Below are 15425 nucleotides of genomic sequence, written 5' to 3' on the forward strand. Positions count from 1 at the left end.
GAATCACTTGAGCCCAAGAGTTCAAGGCTAGTCTGGGCAACATAGTGAGACTCTACCTCAAAAAAAAAAAAAAAGAAAGAAAGAAAGAAAGAAAAAAAGAAAAAGAGAAAGAAAAAAAGCAATAGAATGTGATTGTCTAGAGAGCACGCTCTGGGATATTGGAGAGTGGCCGAGTGGCAACATAATGATCCCATTTCTGCCTACTTAGAAGGAAAGAAACTCCTCTCCTTTAGCTGTATGGTGACTGTTATTTCAAGCAGAAAGGACATCAGCAAAGAACAAAACCGATACCTTTTACTCTCTCCATGTTACAAAAGTTCTCAAGCAAAGCTTGGATTTTCTACTCAATCAGTATTGATCTAACAGTATCCAGAATGAAGTGACCTTCGGCATTTATCCTTTGCTAATCTTGCATTATGAATCCAGAAATTGATAGGACACATTTCAAGGGTGCAACTTAAAGTAAGTCTACACAACATGTAAGGCTAAAAATTGCCCCATATTTTAGTGAGAAAAACATCAAACTTCTCAAATTGTTTTCAAGTGGCATAGCCAATGGGTATTTTTTAAAAGCTGCAGACAAATAAATGGTACTGATACTGTGTTAAAGGCTCCTGGGTATGCTTCCATCATAGCATCTCCATCCTCCAACTACAATAAATGCTAAGACTGATTAAGCCCTTAGATTAAAAGGCCATGTCTACTGCAAATACTACGGGATCTGCTATTGTCTCCATTAAGGCAAACCATTTCTAAATGATGGTGAAAGGAATGTTTCTGAAATCTCCCAATTGTAAATGACCTGAAAAGAAAGTACAAAAACAGCAAGACAATGGGTACATATGTAGAATCATGTCATCTTTTCTTCATGCAACACTGGCTCCTCACATCAGGAAGATTAAATAGAATATTTATACGCATCCTTTGTACACATCTTTCTCTCCCTCCGTGAGTACATATGTACTTGTCCTTGCCTGGGTCTCCAAGGCTGCATGTGCAATGGGCTACATTTTCTGCACAAGAGTCCAGTTTGGTTTTGTTTCTTGCTGAGGATATGTTCTAGGTCTTCTCTTAATTTTTTCGGATATCCGCATACACCACAGACTCTGACTTGTTAATCTTGTCACTGTGATGTCCGCCGGAGTGGTCTAACTGTGCATATATGACTGGGCCCTGGAAAAGGGATGCAGAAGAATTAGAGGTTTGAAAAAGCTGGCAGTTCCTTCAGCTACAGGCATAGAAGCAATGATTAACGTGATCACATAAGGGTTCCAAAGCAAAGACTTCCCTCTTTTGAATGTCTTCAGGAAGACTTCTTATGGATGATATGTCCAGGACTGACTTTGAAACAAGATTGGACATACGTTGACAATAGTTAAAGCAGGTACATGGGGCTTTGTTACATTATTCTTTCAAACCTTTTATTATATTTCATTTTATTTATTTATTTATTTATTTATTTATTTTTGAGGTGGAAGTCTCGCTCTGTCCGCCCAGAGCTGGAGTAGCAGTGGTGTGATCTTGGCTCACTGCAAGCTCACCTCCTGGGAATCATGCCATTCTCCTGCCTCTAGCCATCCCCGAGTTAGTTGGGGACTACAGGGCCCCGCCACCACGCCCGGCTAATTTTTTGTATTGTTTAGTAGAGACGGGTTTCACTGTGGTTAGCCAGGATGGGTCTGCATCTCCTGACTCAGTGATCTGCCCACCTCAGCCTCCCAAAGTGGCTGAGATTCACAGGCGCCGAAGCCACCGTGCCCGGCCCTCAAACCTTTTTGATGTTTGAAAATTTCCGTAATAATATAATATTCCTTCTTAGGAATATCTCTTATCTTAATAGCTATTACAGAATTCCTCACCTCTTACCATTGGGGTAAGAGTCTTAAGGACTAAGATGGGAACTTCCACCCACCTGAGACCCACAGAAATCATGAGCTTCAGAATGATCAATCCATGCAAGAAACCAACATATTTGATGCCACCCAAAGATACAATCAATTTAATCTGGTCACATTATACAAATATGTATAGTTTTAAGTAAATAGTTTAAAAGCATTTCAAATATTCTTTAATACAACTACTTACAGCATAATTCTTTTAGTCTGAGCCTATCGTGACCAATACAAATATTGCTTCCTTGATTTCTCATATTAGATAACTGTTCTTCCTGTTTTAAAATAAAATTAAAAAGAAAAAACAAAAAACCACAATCTACACAGATATAAAGAAAAACCCTAAATAGAGTAAAGTAGAAAAGATCCTCTTCTTAGCTTCAGCAGTAAGGAAGAGATTACAATTCCAGGGAATTGTCAGGGTCCCATCCAGGAAAGCAAGGGAAGGTTGGGTGGCCTGGGGGCAGAGCGAATTCCCTAACTGTTAGGGGAAGAGGTCAGATAGGTGGCTGCACTTCATGACTCTTTCAGTCCAGACTCTTAAAATTGTAAACAACAACAAAATAGCCCTGGTTTTAAAAGAAAAATTTAATATTACCCAATGTCAACTCTTCTCCCAATCTAGGGGAACTCTCCTTGAGAAGTCTAATAACGTGCTTAAGCTTTCACTTTTGAAATCATAAGCTCAGTAGCCAAAAGCACATGGTTTAAAATAAACACACTTGCCCTCATCCAGGAGCCCTAACAATCTGTGTCCTTAGTATGTAACCTGGGGTTCTGTGGAGTTCAGGTACTCCAACGTCTACAGAAGGGACAGGCCCAGTTGTAAGGGCTATACAATGGTGCATCTAAAAACAGAGTTAGAAAATAACCCTCGAGGACTAGATCTATTTGAATGTTGGCAGATCTGCAGTCTGAATTACGGTATCATCTTTGTTGAACCTTAGAGAAGAGCACTGGTCATGTGGTCCTGGGCATATTTGTAAATTTCTAAGCACAAGTTTCTTCATCTCTAAAATGGTATTACTAATAATATCTACATTTTTGTTTTTTGTTGTTATGAAAATTAAATAAGATATATAAAATTAAATAAGACACTACCTATAACTTAGGCAATGTCTCACAGATAGCACATAATACATGTTAGTTATTATTATGAACGTCTTGTTACACAAATACATTTTAAAATGCACTAAGGTAACTGATCAAGTAAATTAACTGATCAAGTAAACAAACTCTGTGTGTTTATCTTTAGTCTACAATGGCTGTCATGGGTAATATTAACAGATCACATGGTTAATAATCATACAGACCCTCTATATTCATCTCAGAAAGCTGCAAGTTAAATGCTAACCCCACCAAAAAACAAAAGGAAGTTAAAAAGACTGTTTTCGGCCGGGTGCGGTGACTCACGCCTGTAATCCCAGCACTTTGGGAGGCCGAGGCAGGCAGGTCATGAGGTCAGACCATCCTGGCTAACACGGTGAAACCTCGTCTCTACTAAAAATACAAAAAAATTAGCCAGGCGCGGTGGTGGGCACCTGTAGTTCCAGCTACTAGGGAGGCTGAGGCAGGAGAATGGTGTGAACCCGGGAGGTGGAGCTTGCAGTGAGCTGAGATCACACCACTGCACTCCAGCCTGGGCAACAGAACGAGACTCCGTCTCAAAAAAAAAAATAAAAAAAAAGACTGTTTTCTACTAGGAACAGAATGAAAACTAACTGTTCCCTGGTAACAGCTATTTCAAAGAATAGGACAGACCTCCCAACATTAAATTATATACATTTTTAGATAATAAAACTCCGTATCATAATTCCTAAAAACTCACCAAGAATTTTAGGGTATGTTCATGGGAGAAGGGGTTTACAATGTGTGACTGACTGCACAAATGGCTACAAACTCTTTCCTTCACTGCATCTTACTCTTTGCAACATAATGCTGTAGGTCCTTCCATCAAGAGTAGAAATCTGTTTCTCTACCCCTATTGAATCTGGGCTGATCTTGTGACCAGCTCCGACTAATAGAATGAGGCAGAAGTGACGCTGTGCAGCTTCCACACCCAGACCTCAACAGACTTTGCCGCTTCCACTCTCTTACTGATCTTAGGATCCACATAGCCACTATGACCATGTGAAGATGCCCAAGTTAGCCTGACGGCTGATGAGAGACGCATGGCCAAGCTGTCCTCTCTCTGCCTGGTCAACAGCCTGCCAATGGTTATATTAAGTGAGACCACTGTAGACTGTCCAGCTACCATTCAAGCTTCTAGCCAACTGCAGATGCACAAGTGAGCCAGCAGAGATCAGCTGAACTCACCCAGACCAGAATCTGCTCAACCAATCCATAGAATGGGAAGCCAAATAAATGGTGGCTGTTTTAGGCCACTGTATTTTCAGGAGTTTGTTATGTGGCAGTAGATAATCGATACGCTATGTGAGTAGAAAAGAATGAGAACAGAGAAAGTAAAGAGGAAAAAGAACACAGAATTATCTCTTAGTCTGTAAATGTTAAAATATCAATGAGGTCTTTCATGTGAGACAGTACTGTCTTTCATGTCAAAAGAATACAACTATCTGTTGAAAGTAAACAGGAAAACACTGAAGAAATCCCTTCCTGCTGATGGACTTGGTATTCTTCAAACTGTTTACCACTGCCTGTTATCCTCATTCCTCTTCCCCCTTAGAATATAATAAGGTCTTAAGTCAGGAACTTGCTTAACTTCCTAGAACTTGACAGAACGTAGGTGCTAGATGAAGGGATGGATGGAATAAAGGATGCAGAGAAATTGCGGATGTAGGTTGAGATTCGGGTCTGCTGACAGATCACGCTTGATCTAGAACACCTCCATGAAGTCTGAGTCTGAGTGCCCTTTAGAGGTGGAAGCAGCCCTGAGTCTCTATGGAACATGCCTCAACACCTCGATTTTGAGGGCAAATTATGCTGCTGAGGACTTCAAGAGGATCCTCCGAACCACAATCAACTTTGAAATGAACCCACCACTGCTAAGACGTTCATTTTTGGGTATGCAAGAATAAAAAAGGAAAACAACAACAAAACCTACATTAACCTAGCTGTTTTCACTCTACCTCTTGGTACTCACCCTCCCCACCCTCCACTTCATTTATTTATTTATTTTTGCTTTTACACAAAGAATTACAACAATAAAGTGGAAAACTGCTCTGAATACGTTTTCAACTACTTTCTACATGAATAGGCCTGAGCTACTGAAAATGTTTCAAGAAACACATTGCTTAATATAGGCCTATTATTTTAGTTACAACTAGAGATAAAATTACCTCTGAAGTTTCCTTGTACCAAAACTAATTATTTATTCCAATAAAAAACCATACTGGTGAAGGCTGGGGGAGAATGTCCAGGAAGAAAGGATTCTAGAAGAGCGAAGAGACCTGCTTCTAGATACAAATTAACTGCTCAGGAGTCATTATGCTGCGTCCTGTAGTACACCTTTCATAGTCTCTGTAGCTTGTAGCCCCATTTAATTTGATTCTAGTCCTTCAGGTGTTAGAGGAATCATTCCCAATATCCTAGCATGAATCACTAAGAGAGAACATCTGCTTTTACCATATGCTCATTGACTATTGACAGAACACCTATTTTTTAGTATTTATTTCACTGTTTTTTAAGTAAAATATAAATATGAAACACAGCTATGTATTCTGACTTTCTTTGAGATAAATGAGACAAATACTGACTATCAAAGTGGAGGTGAAAAAAATTGGACAGGATAAAATATACACGTGCCTTAGAACCAGACAGATCTGGCTCAGCCACTAACTACTGACCTTGAGCAAGTGACTTGCCTAACTAAGCCTCAGTTTCTTCATATGTAAAATAGGGACAACAAAAGAACTTACCCTGGAGGACTGTTGTGAGGACTAAAGGAAAAATGCACAAAACTACTTCTTGAAACATTACCCTATCTATGCTATGCACTATAGTTGACAAATACATAAATATTCCATTCAGTCACTGTTTAACAACATAACCCAAAAACCTACCTTCTGCATACAAAGCATCAACGATATCCAGAAAAGGATCTGGAAAACCAACTATTCATCAAATACATATACAAAAATTACTTTATACCAATCTCATTCAAAACTAAGCTTCACAAAGAAAAAAAATTTTCTTATCTTTTCCCCAATGCCTTAACACTCTAGGTAGTGCCTATCTAACACAACACCTTCCCAACCCAGCCTCCCACTCCACTTTGCTGGAAGACCCCTAATTTGGTTCTGGTCTTTACTCTCCCTTTGCTCAGGTAGACCCCACCTTCTTCTGCCCTAGGAGTGAATCAGAATGGCATCAGCTTCTAAGCCACAATGCTGGAAGCCAGAACAATCAGCAATGCCTCAAAATGCTGAAGGAAAATGATTTACAACCTGGAATCCTACCCAACCTGATTAGCAATCAAGTTTGAAGGAGGAGAGTAAAGATAATTTTAAAGGTGTTAAAAACGTATTAATTATCTCACAGTTTTACAGGTCAGAAGTCTGAAATGTGTTTCACTGTGCTAAGATCAAGGTGTCAACAGGACTGCGTGCCTTCCACAGGCTCTAGGGGAGGATCTGTCTCCTTGCTTTTTCCAGCTTCTGGAAGCTGCCTGTATTCCTTGGTTATGAGTTCTTCATCTTTAAAGTCAGCAGTATAGCATCTTCCAGTCTTTCTCTGATGCATACCTTTCTGCCTCCCTCTTCTAATGACCTTTATGGTTACCATGGAGCTACCCAGATAACCCAGGAAAATCTCCCTTTCTCAAGGCAATTTAATCACGTCTGCCAAGTCCTTTTTGATATGTAAGGTAACATATCCTAAAGAATCCAAAGATTAGAATGTGAACCTCTTTGTGGGGCCATTATACAGTCTACCATGCAAGGTCTCAAAATTTTTTTACCTCCTGTGCATTTTTTTTCTCACAGGCACAGGCAGAAGAAATACAAATCTTCTCATGAGTAAATGTATTTTAAATGAAGACTCAATCAGTTTATACAAAGTGCCAAGAACATAAGTATAGTCTTCAAACTATAAAACCCCCATGAGATGAGAAAATAGCCACCATTGCCAAGAAATACAGAAACAAAAACTGTAGTCAGATCAATAAAGACTACAGATGGCCGGGCGCGGTGGCTCAAGCCTGTAATCCCAGCACTTTGGGAGGCCGAGACGGGCGGATCACGAGGTCAGGAGATCGAAACCATCCTGGCTAACACGGTGAAACCCCGTCTCTACTAAAATACAAAAAACTAGCCGGGCGAGGTGGCGGCGCCTGTAGTCCCAGCTACTCGGGAGGCTGAGGCAGGAGAATGGCGTGAACCCGGGAGGCGGAGCTTGCAGTGAGCTGAGATCTGGCCACTGCGCTCCAGTCTGGGTGACAGAGCGAGACTCCATCTAAAAAAAAAAAAAAAAAAACTACAGATATTGAAATTATCAGTTCTGAGGTATAAAATAAGAATATTTAATATGCTTACATAAATAAGATAGTTGAAAATATAATGAAGTTATAAGGAACTATCAAAATTAGTCAGGTATATTTAAAAAAGAACCAAATAAATTTTCTAGAAAATAAACCTGTAATATGAAATTGAAGTTTAAAAACTTTAAAAAGGGGCTAAACAGTAGACTAGTCACAGCTAAACAATTAGTGAATGAGGGCAGATGAAGAAATTACGCAGAAAATGGCAGAAAGACAATACGATGAAAGATATGCAAGACAGGCTAAGAGATTTAGAGCACAGAGGCAGTACAATACACATATAATCAGAGTTCCATAAAAAGATAAATAGATAAAATGCAGAAAGGAAAAATTCAAAGAGATTGTGACTGGAAGTTTTTTAGAATTTATTAAAGATATCAACCTTAAGACTCAGGAGGTCCAATGAAATTACAAGCAGATGCAACAAGGAATAATTTATAATTAAATAGTATATAAAATGCAGAACACCAAAGGCATAACGAAGATCTGAAAAGCAGCCAGAGAGAAGAGACAGATTACCTACAGGGAACCAATGAGAATGTCAGCCGATTTTTCCACAGCTCTTCTCTTTATAATTTCTATCTGTTTATGTTGGGTGTAATTTGCTCTTCTTTTTCTGCTTTCTTCAGACAGAAGCCTAGATAATTAGTTTTAGAGCTTCATTTTTTCTAATATAAACAGTTAATGCTACAAATCTTGAAAGCACTTCTTTAGCTATATCTCGCAAATTTTGATATGTTGTTATTTTCACTCAGTTCAAAATATTTTCTAACTTTTCTTGTAACTTCTTGTTTTACTCATGGGTTATTCAATTTTGAAATATTTGAGACTTTCCAGGTATCTTTCTATTGTTCTCTGTTTAATTCCATTGTGGCCAGAGAACATACTCTATATGATTCCAACCCTTTTAAATTTAATGAGAATTGTTTTATGGCCCAGAATATGGTCTATATTTGGTTAATTTTCATGTGTACTTAAAAGAGTAAAATTCTGCTCTAGATGGAAGGAGTGTTTTACAAATGTCTATTAGCTCAAATTGGTTTCAATGTTAAGTCTTCCACATCATTTTTGATTTTCTGTAAATTTGTTCTAACTGCTAAGAAAGGAGTGTTGAAACCTCCAATTATGATTGTGAATATGTCAATTTCTCTTTTCAATTCTCTTAGTTTTACTTCACTTACTTTCAAGCTCTATTATTAGAAGTATAAACATTTAGGATTAAGTTTTCTTTATGAGTAGATCACTTTGTCATCATAAAAAGTCTATCTTTATCCCTGGTTGTATTTCTTGTTCTGAAGCCTACTCTGATACTATTACCAACCAGATTTCTCTTGATTAGTGTTAATGTAGCATATTATTTCCATCCTTTTACTGTTTAAAAAATGTGGTAAAATATACATAACATAAAAATTAGCATCTTTACCATTTTAAAGTGTACAGCTTAGTAGTGTTAAGTGCATTCACATCCTTGTGCGACCAATCTCTAGGATATTTTTGTCCTGCAAAAACTGAAACTGTACCAATTAAACGACTCCCTATTCTTCCTTCCCCAACGACTACCACTCTACTTTCTGTCTCTATGAACTGCAGGGTATGGGATATTAGTAGAATCACATAGTATGTCTTTTTGTGGCTGGCTTATTTCACTTGGCATATCTTCAAGATTCATCCACGTTGCAGCATGTGTCAGGACTTCCTTCCTTTTAAATACAGAATAATATTCCATTGTGTATATACACCGTATTCTATTTATCCACTTGGATACTGATGGACTCTTGGGTTGCTTCTGTATTTTGGCTCTTGTGAATAATACTGCTGTGAACATGGGTGTACAAACATCTCTTCAAGACTCTGCTTTCAATTCCATCCTTGTATGACTATTTCTAACCTACCTGGATCTTTTTATTTAAAGTGGTTTATTGTGGACAGCATATAATTGGTTCTTGCTTTTCTATCCAATTTGTCTATCTCCATCTTTTAATGGTGTGCTCAGCCCATACACAGTAATGCAATCATCAGTCTGGTTGAGTTTAAATCTACCACTTCATTATTTGTTTTCTATTTGCCCCATCTACCCTTTGCTCATTTTCCCCTCCTCTCCTGCTCACTTTTGAATTAACCGAGTATTTTAAAATTATTACATAAAAGTTTCTTGTTGAAACCTCCAACTATGATTGTAAATATGTCCATTTTTCCTTCAATTCTCTCAGTTTTACTTCACGTATTTTCAAGCTCTATTATTAGAAGTATAAACATTTAGGATTATGTCTTCTTTGTGAGTAGGTCACTTTATCATCATAAAAAGTCCCTCTTTATCCCTGGTTCTATTTCTTGTTCTGAAGCCAACATTGATACTATTACCATCCAGCTTTACCATTTTCCATGTTGTAGCATGTGTCAGAATTTCATTCTTATCAGTATTGCCATTTGGAGATACAGCTTGTTAGCTGTATCTCTTTTATTTTTTTTCAGTGTTTGCTCTAGAGTTTGCAGTATGTATCTTTAACTTAACACAGTCTACCTTCTAATTATAATTTCATAGATAATATAAGGACCTTACAACAGTATTCTTCCATCCTTCCACCCCATCCTTTGTACTACTGTTGTCATACATTTCACTTCCACATGTTATAGATAGCCTCATAAAATGCTGTCATTATTTTTGCTGTAAAGAGTCAATTTTTTTTTTTTTTTGAGACAGAGTCTCACTCTGTTGCCTAGGCTGGAGTGCAGTGGCGTGATCTTGGCTCACTGCAATGTCTGCCTCCGGGGTTTAAGCAATTCTCCTGTCTTGGCCTCCCAAGTAGTTGGGATTACAGGGGCCTGCCACCACGCCTGGCTAATTTTTGTATTTTTAGTAGAGACAGGGTTTTACCATGTTGGCCAGGCTGGTCTTGAACTCCTGACCTCAAGTAATCCACCCTCCTTGGCCTCCCAAAGTGCCAGGATTATAGATGTGAGCCACTGCACTGGACCAAAGATATTTTTTAAAAAATAATGATAAGTATTTTGTATTTTTCACTTATTTGCCATTTTCAGTGATCTTCATTCCATTGTATAGATCTAAATTTCCATCTGGTGTCCCTTTCCTTCTGCTTGAAAACTCTTAACATTTCTGACACAGCATGTCCGCTGGTGATAAATTCAGCATATATATATATATACACACATAGGTATATACATATGTGTATATATATATAAGATATTTTTGATAGGCAAAGATTCTAAGTTGATCATATTTTTCTTCAGCAGTTTACAAGTGCTGGTTCCATCATCTCTAGCCTTATGGTTTCTGAAGAGAAGTCTGATGTCATCCCTACCTTTGCTCCTCTATAATGCTCTTTTTCTTTTCTGACAACATTTACCATTTTCTCTTTATCAGTGGTCTTTAGCAATTTAATTACAATATGCCTTAGTGTGGTTTCCTTGTTTCTTCTATTTAGGGTTTGTTGAACTTCTTGGATTTGTGTGTTTATGTTTTTCATTAAATTTATTAAAAATTTCACTATTTCTTTACATTTTTTTCTCTCCCTTTTTCTTCTCGGATTCTAATTAGATTGCTTGATATTGTCCAGTGGCTCACTGAAGCTCTGTTCACTTTTTTTTTTTTTGAGACAGAGTCTCGCTGTGTTGCCCAGGCTGGAGTGCAGTGGCATGATCTCAGCTCACTGCAACCTCTGCCTCCCAGGTTCAAGTGATTCTCCTGCCTCAGCCTCCTGAGTAACTGGGACTACAGGCGCGTGCCACCACTCCCAGCTAATTTTTTGTATTTTTAGTAGAGATGGGTTTTTACCGTGTTAGGCTATGTTCACTTTCACCTCGCCATCTGTCTTTCTCTTTGTGCTTCATTTTGGATAGTTTCTGTTGCTGTCTTCAAGTTGACTGACCTTTTCTTTTGCAGTGTCTAATCCGTTGTTAACACCATCCAATTTTTTTTTATTTCCACAAGTTCCACTTTGGTCTGTTTTAGGTATCTATTTCTTTCCTCATTATATTCAAGCTTTCCTTTACATCTTTAAGTTTACTAATAAGATTTATAATACTCATTTTAATTATTAAATTATTTCTTTTTTTTTTAATCCATCCATCCATCCATCCATCCATCCATCCATCCATCCATCCTTCCTTCCTTCCTTCCATCCATTTATCTGAGATAGGGTCTCACTATACTGCCCAGGCTGGTCTTTCACTCTTGGGCTCAAGCAATCCTACTTTAGCCTCTCAAGTTGCTGGGACTACAGGTACACACCACTATATTTGGCTTATGTGTTTTATTTTTTGGTTTCTTTTTATGCCTGGTAGTTTTTGGTTTTTTTTTTTGTTCGTTTGTTTTCTGAGATGGAATCTCACTCTGTTGCCCAGGCTGGAGTGGAGTGCAGTGGCACGATCTCAGCTCACTGCAACCTCCACCTCCCAGGTTCAAGTGATTCTCCTGCCTCAGCCTCCTGAGTGGCTGGAATTACAGGTGCGCACCACCACGCCTGGCTAATTTTTGTATTTTTAGTAGAGATGGGGTTTCACCATGTTGGTTAGGCTGGTCTTGAACTCCTGACCTCGTGATCTGCCTGCCTTGGCCTCCCAAAATGCTGGGATTACAGGCATGAGCCACCGTTCCCGGCCATGCCTGTTAGTTTTTGATTGGTGCCAGATATTGTAAATTTTACATTGCTGGGTGCTGAATTTTGTTGTAGCATAGAGTGTTGGATTTTGTTGTAAAATGCAACTAAATTACTTTTGGATTAGTTTGATTCTTCAAAGGCTTCCTTTTAAGCTTTGTTATGGTGGGTCCATAGCATCCTTTATTCTGGTGCTAATTTGGCCCATTTAGGCATGACCATTTTGAGAACCCCAACCAATACCCTGTGTATTATAAGTCTGTCTACTCTGGCTCTTAGGAACACAAACTAGTCCCAGACCTGTGTGAGCCCCAGGCATTGTGCAACCTACTGCATTTCAGGTAGTTCTTCCCCTAGTTTCAGAGAGTCTTCTCCTATGTGTATACAACTCTGTAATCAGACAAAGACTCAAGGGGACCCTGCTCCAGATCTCTGAAGTGCTCGTGCTCATCCTAGCACGTTCTCTCTATGGTTACTTCTTTGGTACTCAACCTCATAAATCCTAGCCTCCTTGACCTCCCCAAATTCTGATTTCTGCCTTCTCAATTCAGTGAGACAGCTGGGCTCGGTTTCCATTTTCCCCACCTACACTGCAGCGTGGAAACTGCTTCAAGGCGGTATACTGGGGCAATAACACAGCTCACATTGTCTGTTTCCTTTCTCTCGGGGATCACAGTGCTGCATAATCTGTGTTCCACTGTCTTGAAAACCATAGGTTCTTCTTTTTTCTAGTTTGTTTTCAGCAAAAAAGCAACTTCCATAGTGCTTCAAGGGTAGAAGAAAAATGTTACAAGGCTTTTTTAGATGCTATGCCTATGTGTAACTTTCATGTCTTCATTCACAACCCTATTCCTGTTCACAACCCAAATTAGTAGACTGAGGTATCTGACGCATATTATGTAATCTGAGAGAGAGACAGACAGATAGACTGAATAGGAACAAGTAATGAGCTTGATGCTGTGGTAGAGAACATGATGTCTGGACACCTGGGTTCTAGCCCCAGTTCTGTCACCAGCTGGGTGTGTGCTTTTAGTAATTTAACATCATAATGCCTTAGTTTCCTCACCACATATAACAACTATGGAGTAAGACTATGGGCACTTTTCCCACAACACTGTTACTCTCTTTATTTCCTCTAAACTCCATTCCCACCAGCTAACACCTTTTTAGGACAAAGCCGTAACTGGCCAAATTCTTTAGCATGCGTTCTACCCCAGAAGAATCAAACTGAATGAACAAAGCTATGGAATTTTTGCCAAGCCACAATTATAATTAAAATACGATAGCCAAAACACACAAAGCTAGATTATATGCCAGCTTCCAAATAAAACCTGTTTCTCTTCTGTACTTTCCACAAGTAGAAACCAAAACCATTCCTTGTTCCTCAAGCCTATTAATTATTCAGATAAATGCTTACTTTCCATTTTTTCTAAAGAATCTGTAGAAAATAATTTTTGCTTTATTATCAATACTAAGAATACCAACTTTTCCTTGCTAATTTCTTATCTTACAGAGTACCTCAATACAGAAAGAATCTCGATCACTAGATTCATTTCCTTGGGCAATTAAAGAATAATCTTTTACTGACAAGCCATTTCCTAATTCTGCTTGGGGCAAGGAAGCCATATTGTTAGTAAACAATTTATGTTATTGGTGGTTTCATAGAAATCTTTGCTCAAGCAGATTTTTCACCACATACTTTCCTGTGGTATTCCTATGCCAGCCCTTTACTTCCTCACTCCCACCCTTTCTCTTTCTGTCTCTGTCTGTCTGTCTCTGTCTCTCATAGCTCAGTATTCTTTTCCACACCCAGGGAAGTGACAGAGCACCAAGCTGCAGGGAACAGTGCAGTGAGCAGAATCGCAATCACCCATTACCTGGTGAGATCCAGAAGGCAGACTCTTTACAAGACCCTCGGTGTCGGAGGGGGACTTCCGAGGAGCCTGCTTAACTGGTGACAAACTCTCTGATGTACTGCAGCTGAAGAATTGGCAATTTGAAGAACAAGTGTAAAAAATAATAATAATAAATAGAAACAAAAATATAGAAATGCAAGTGACGGCAAGATGAAGCAACAGATACATAAAAACAAAAGACAACGTAACAATGGGTATCAAAATGATCACATATTTTATAACTATTTTCTATTCCTGACACTCACTCATTCTTCTAAGTCAATGAACTCATCACTGGGGGAGGCACAGAAACAAATGTGGTACAACCTCTTCAACCCAGTTTACAAAAATCATATTGAGATTCTGGTTACAGTACACATTTATCCTTTTGCTGTTTGTCTTTTCCCCCTGCCATCAACCCTCCTTTGGGATAAAGGTTTAAGGGAACAAGCTCTATGGTACCTTTTAATAGCTTAATGGCAATTCACTTTTGTTACAATCAAAGGCAAACCCCTTCTGAATGTATGTTTTAAATTACAGATATATATCCAGGCAAGTCTTGGCTTATCTTGTTCTCTCCATAGTTTTATTCCCTACCAATACCGCAATCAAATCCCCCCAAAAACCCAGGAAGTCATGAATGAGAAACTAGGGAATGCCACGTCACACAGGCTGAACCTTTTCACGGGGACAGGAGTCTTTAACAACAAGCACTATCTCATAAATGAATCAGGGGAAGTGAATGCCAGGAAGTAAGCCAGCTGGGGTACAGCGTAGGGATTTCCCAATGAGATATGTCATAAGTACAGCTTAAAGCCTTATGATGTGCACTTTTTAAAACTTAGGAGTTTGGGGAGAATCACATTTAAAGCGTCATTACTAAGACCAAAGCACACCACGTATTCTGCAAACTGTTCCTTCTCTGAAATGGGAGACTACATGCTCTGAACCAAAATTGTTTAATTATTCTAAGACATAATCAGTCAGGATCTTACTTATTGATAACACAATACATGTAAGAAAAAAGAAAACTAATGTACACACACACACATACGCAATGGCATTTGACATGAAGAGCACAAATATTCAGATGTGCATAAAAACTCTATGTAACTTGACAACCCAGTTTCATCCGGATGGTTTGCTCAACATGTTTCCAATACAAACATGTGACATATTCGTGGACAAATCATCATAGCTGTTGGGTTAGCTCAGAGCTAGCTGGTTAGTCATTAACAAGGGAGAGGGGCTGAATACGTACACAGGAATATTAACAGCAACGGGCAATGTGATTAGTTACCATGTGTCTAGTGGGAGTGGAAGAGGAGACCCAGCCCTGTTATAGTCCCAATGTGTCTTCTATGTCAGCTTTTCTTAAGAAGTGGAAGATAAGCAGGATCTGATCCCAGCACACCAAGGTAGAAAAGGTAGGGGAGGAGGAAAAAAACCAAAGTAAGAAGAACAGCAGCATTCACAATGCCATGCAGGAGTCTAAGGAACTTGTTCCTGCCCCTCATTAATCCCAAAG

The 15425-nt window shown here is 38.8% G+C and overlaps 1 protein-coding gene across 1 annotated transcript in view; it reads right to left on the reverse strand.

Moving 5' to 3' along the window:
- Positions 1 to 274: 274 nt before the first annotated feature.
- MPZL1 (myelin protein zero like 1) overlaps positions 275 to 15425 on the reverse strand; it is a 64415-nt gene continuing 49264 nt past the window's right edge. Inside the window, exons 5-6 of the mRNA XM_017867595.1 lie at positions 13880 to 13982; positions 275 to 1173 (exon numbers count right to left, since the gene is read on the reverse strand). Of these exons, the coding sequence (XP_017723084.1) occupies positions 1072 to 1173; positions 13880 to 13982 (205 nt within the window). The 3' untranslated portion in view covers positions 275 to 1071. The remainder of the gene's footprint in view (positions 1174 to 13879; positions 13983 to 15425) is intronic.

This window comes from Rhinopithecus bieti, unplaced genomic scaffold (assembly GCF_001698545.2).
Source record: "Rhinopithecus bieti isolate Rb0 unplaced genomic scaffold, ASM169854v2 scaffold_3763, whole genome shotgun sequence".
Classification (NCBI taxonomy): Eukaryota; Metazoa; Chordata; class Mammalia; order Primates; family Cercopithecidae; genus Rhinopithecus; species Rhinopithecus bieti.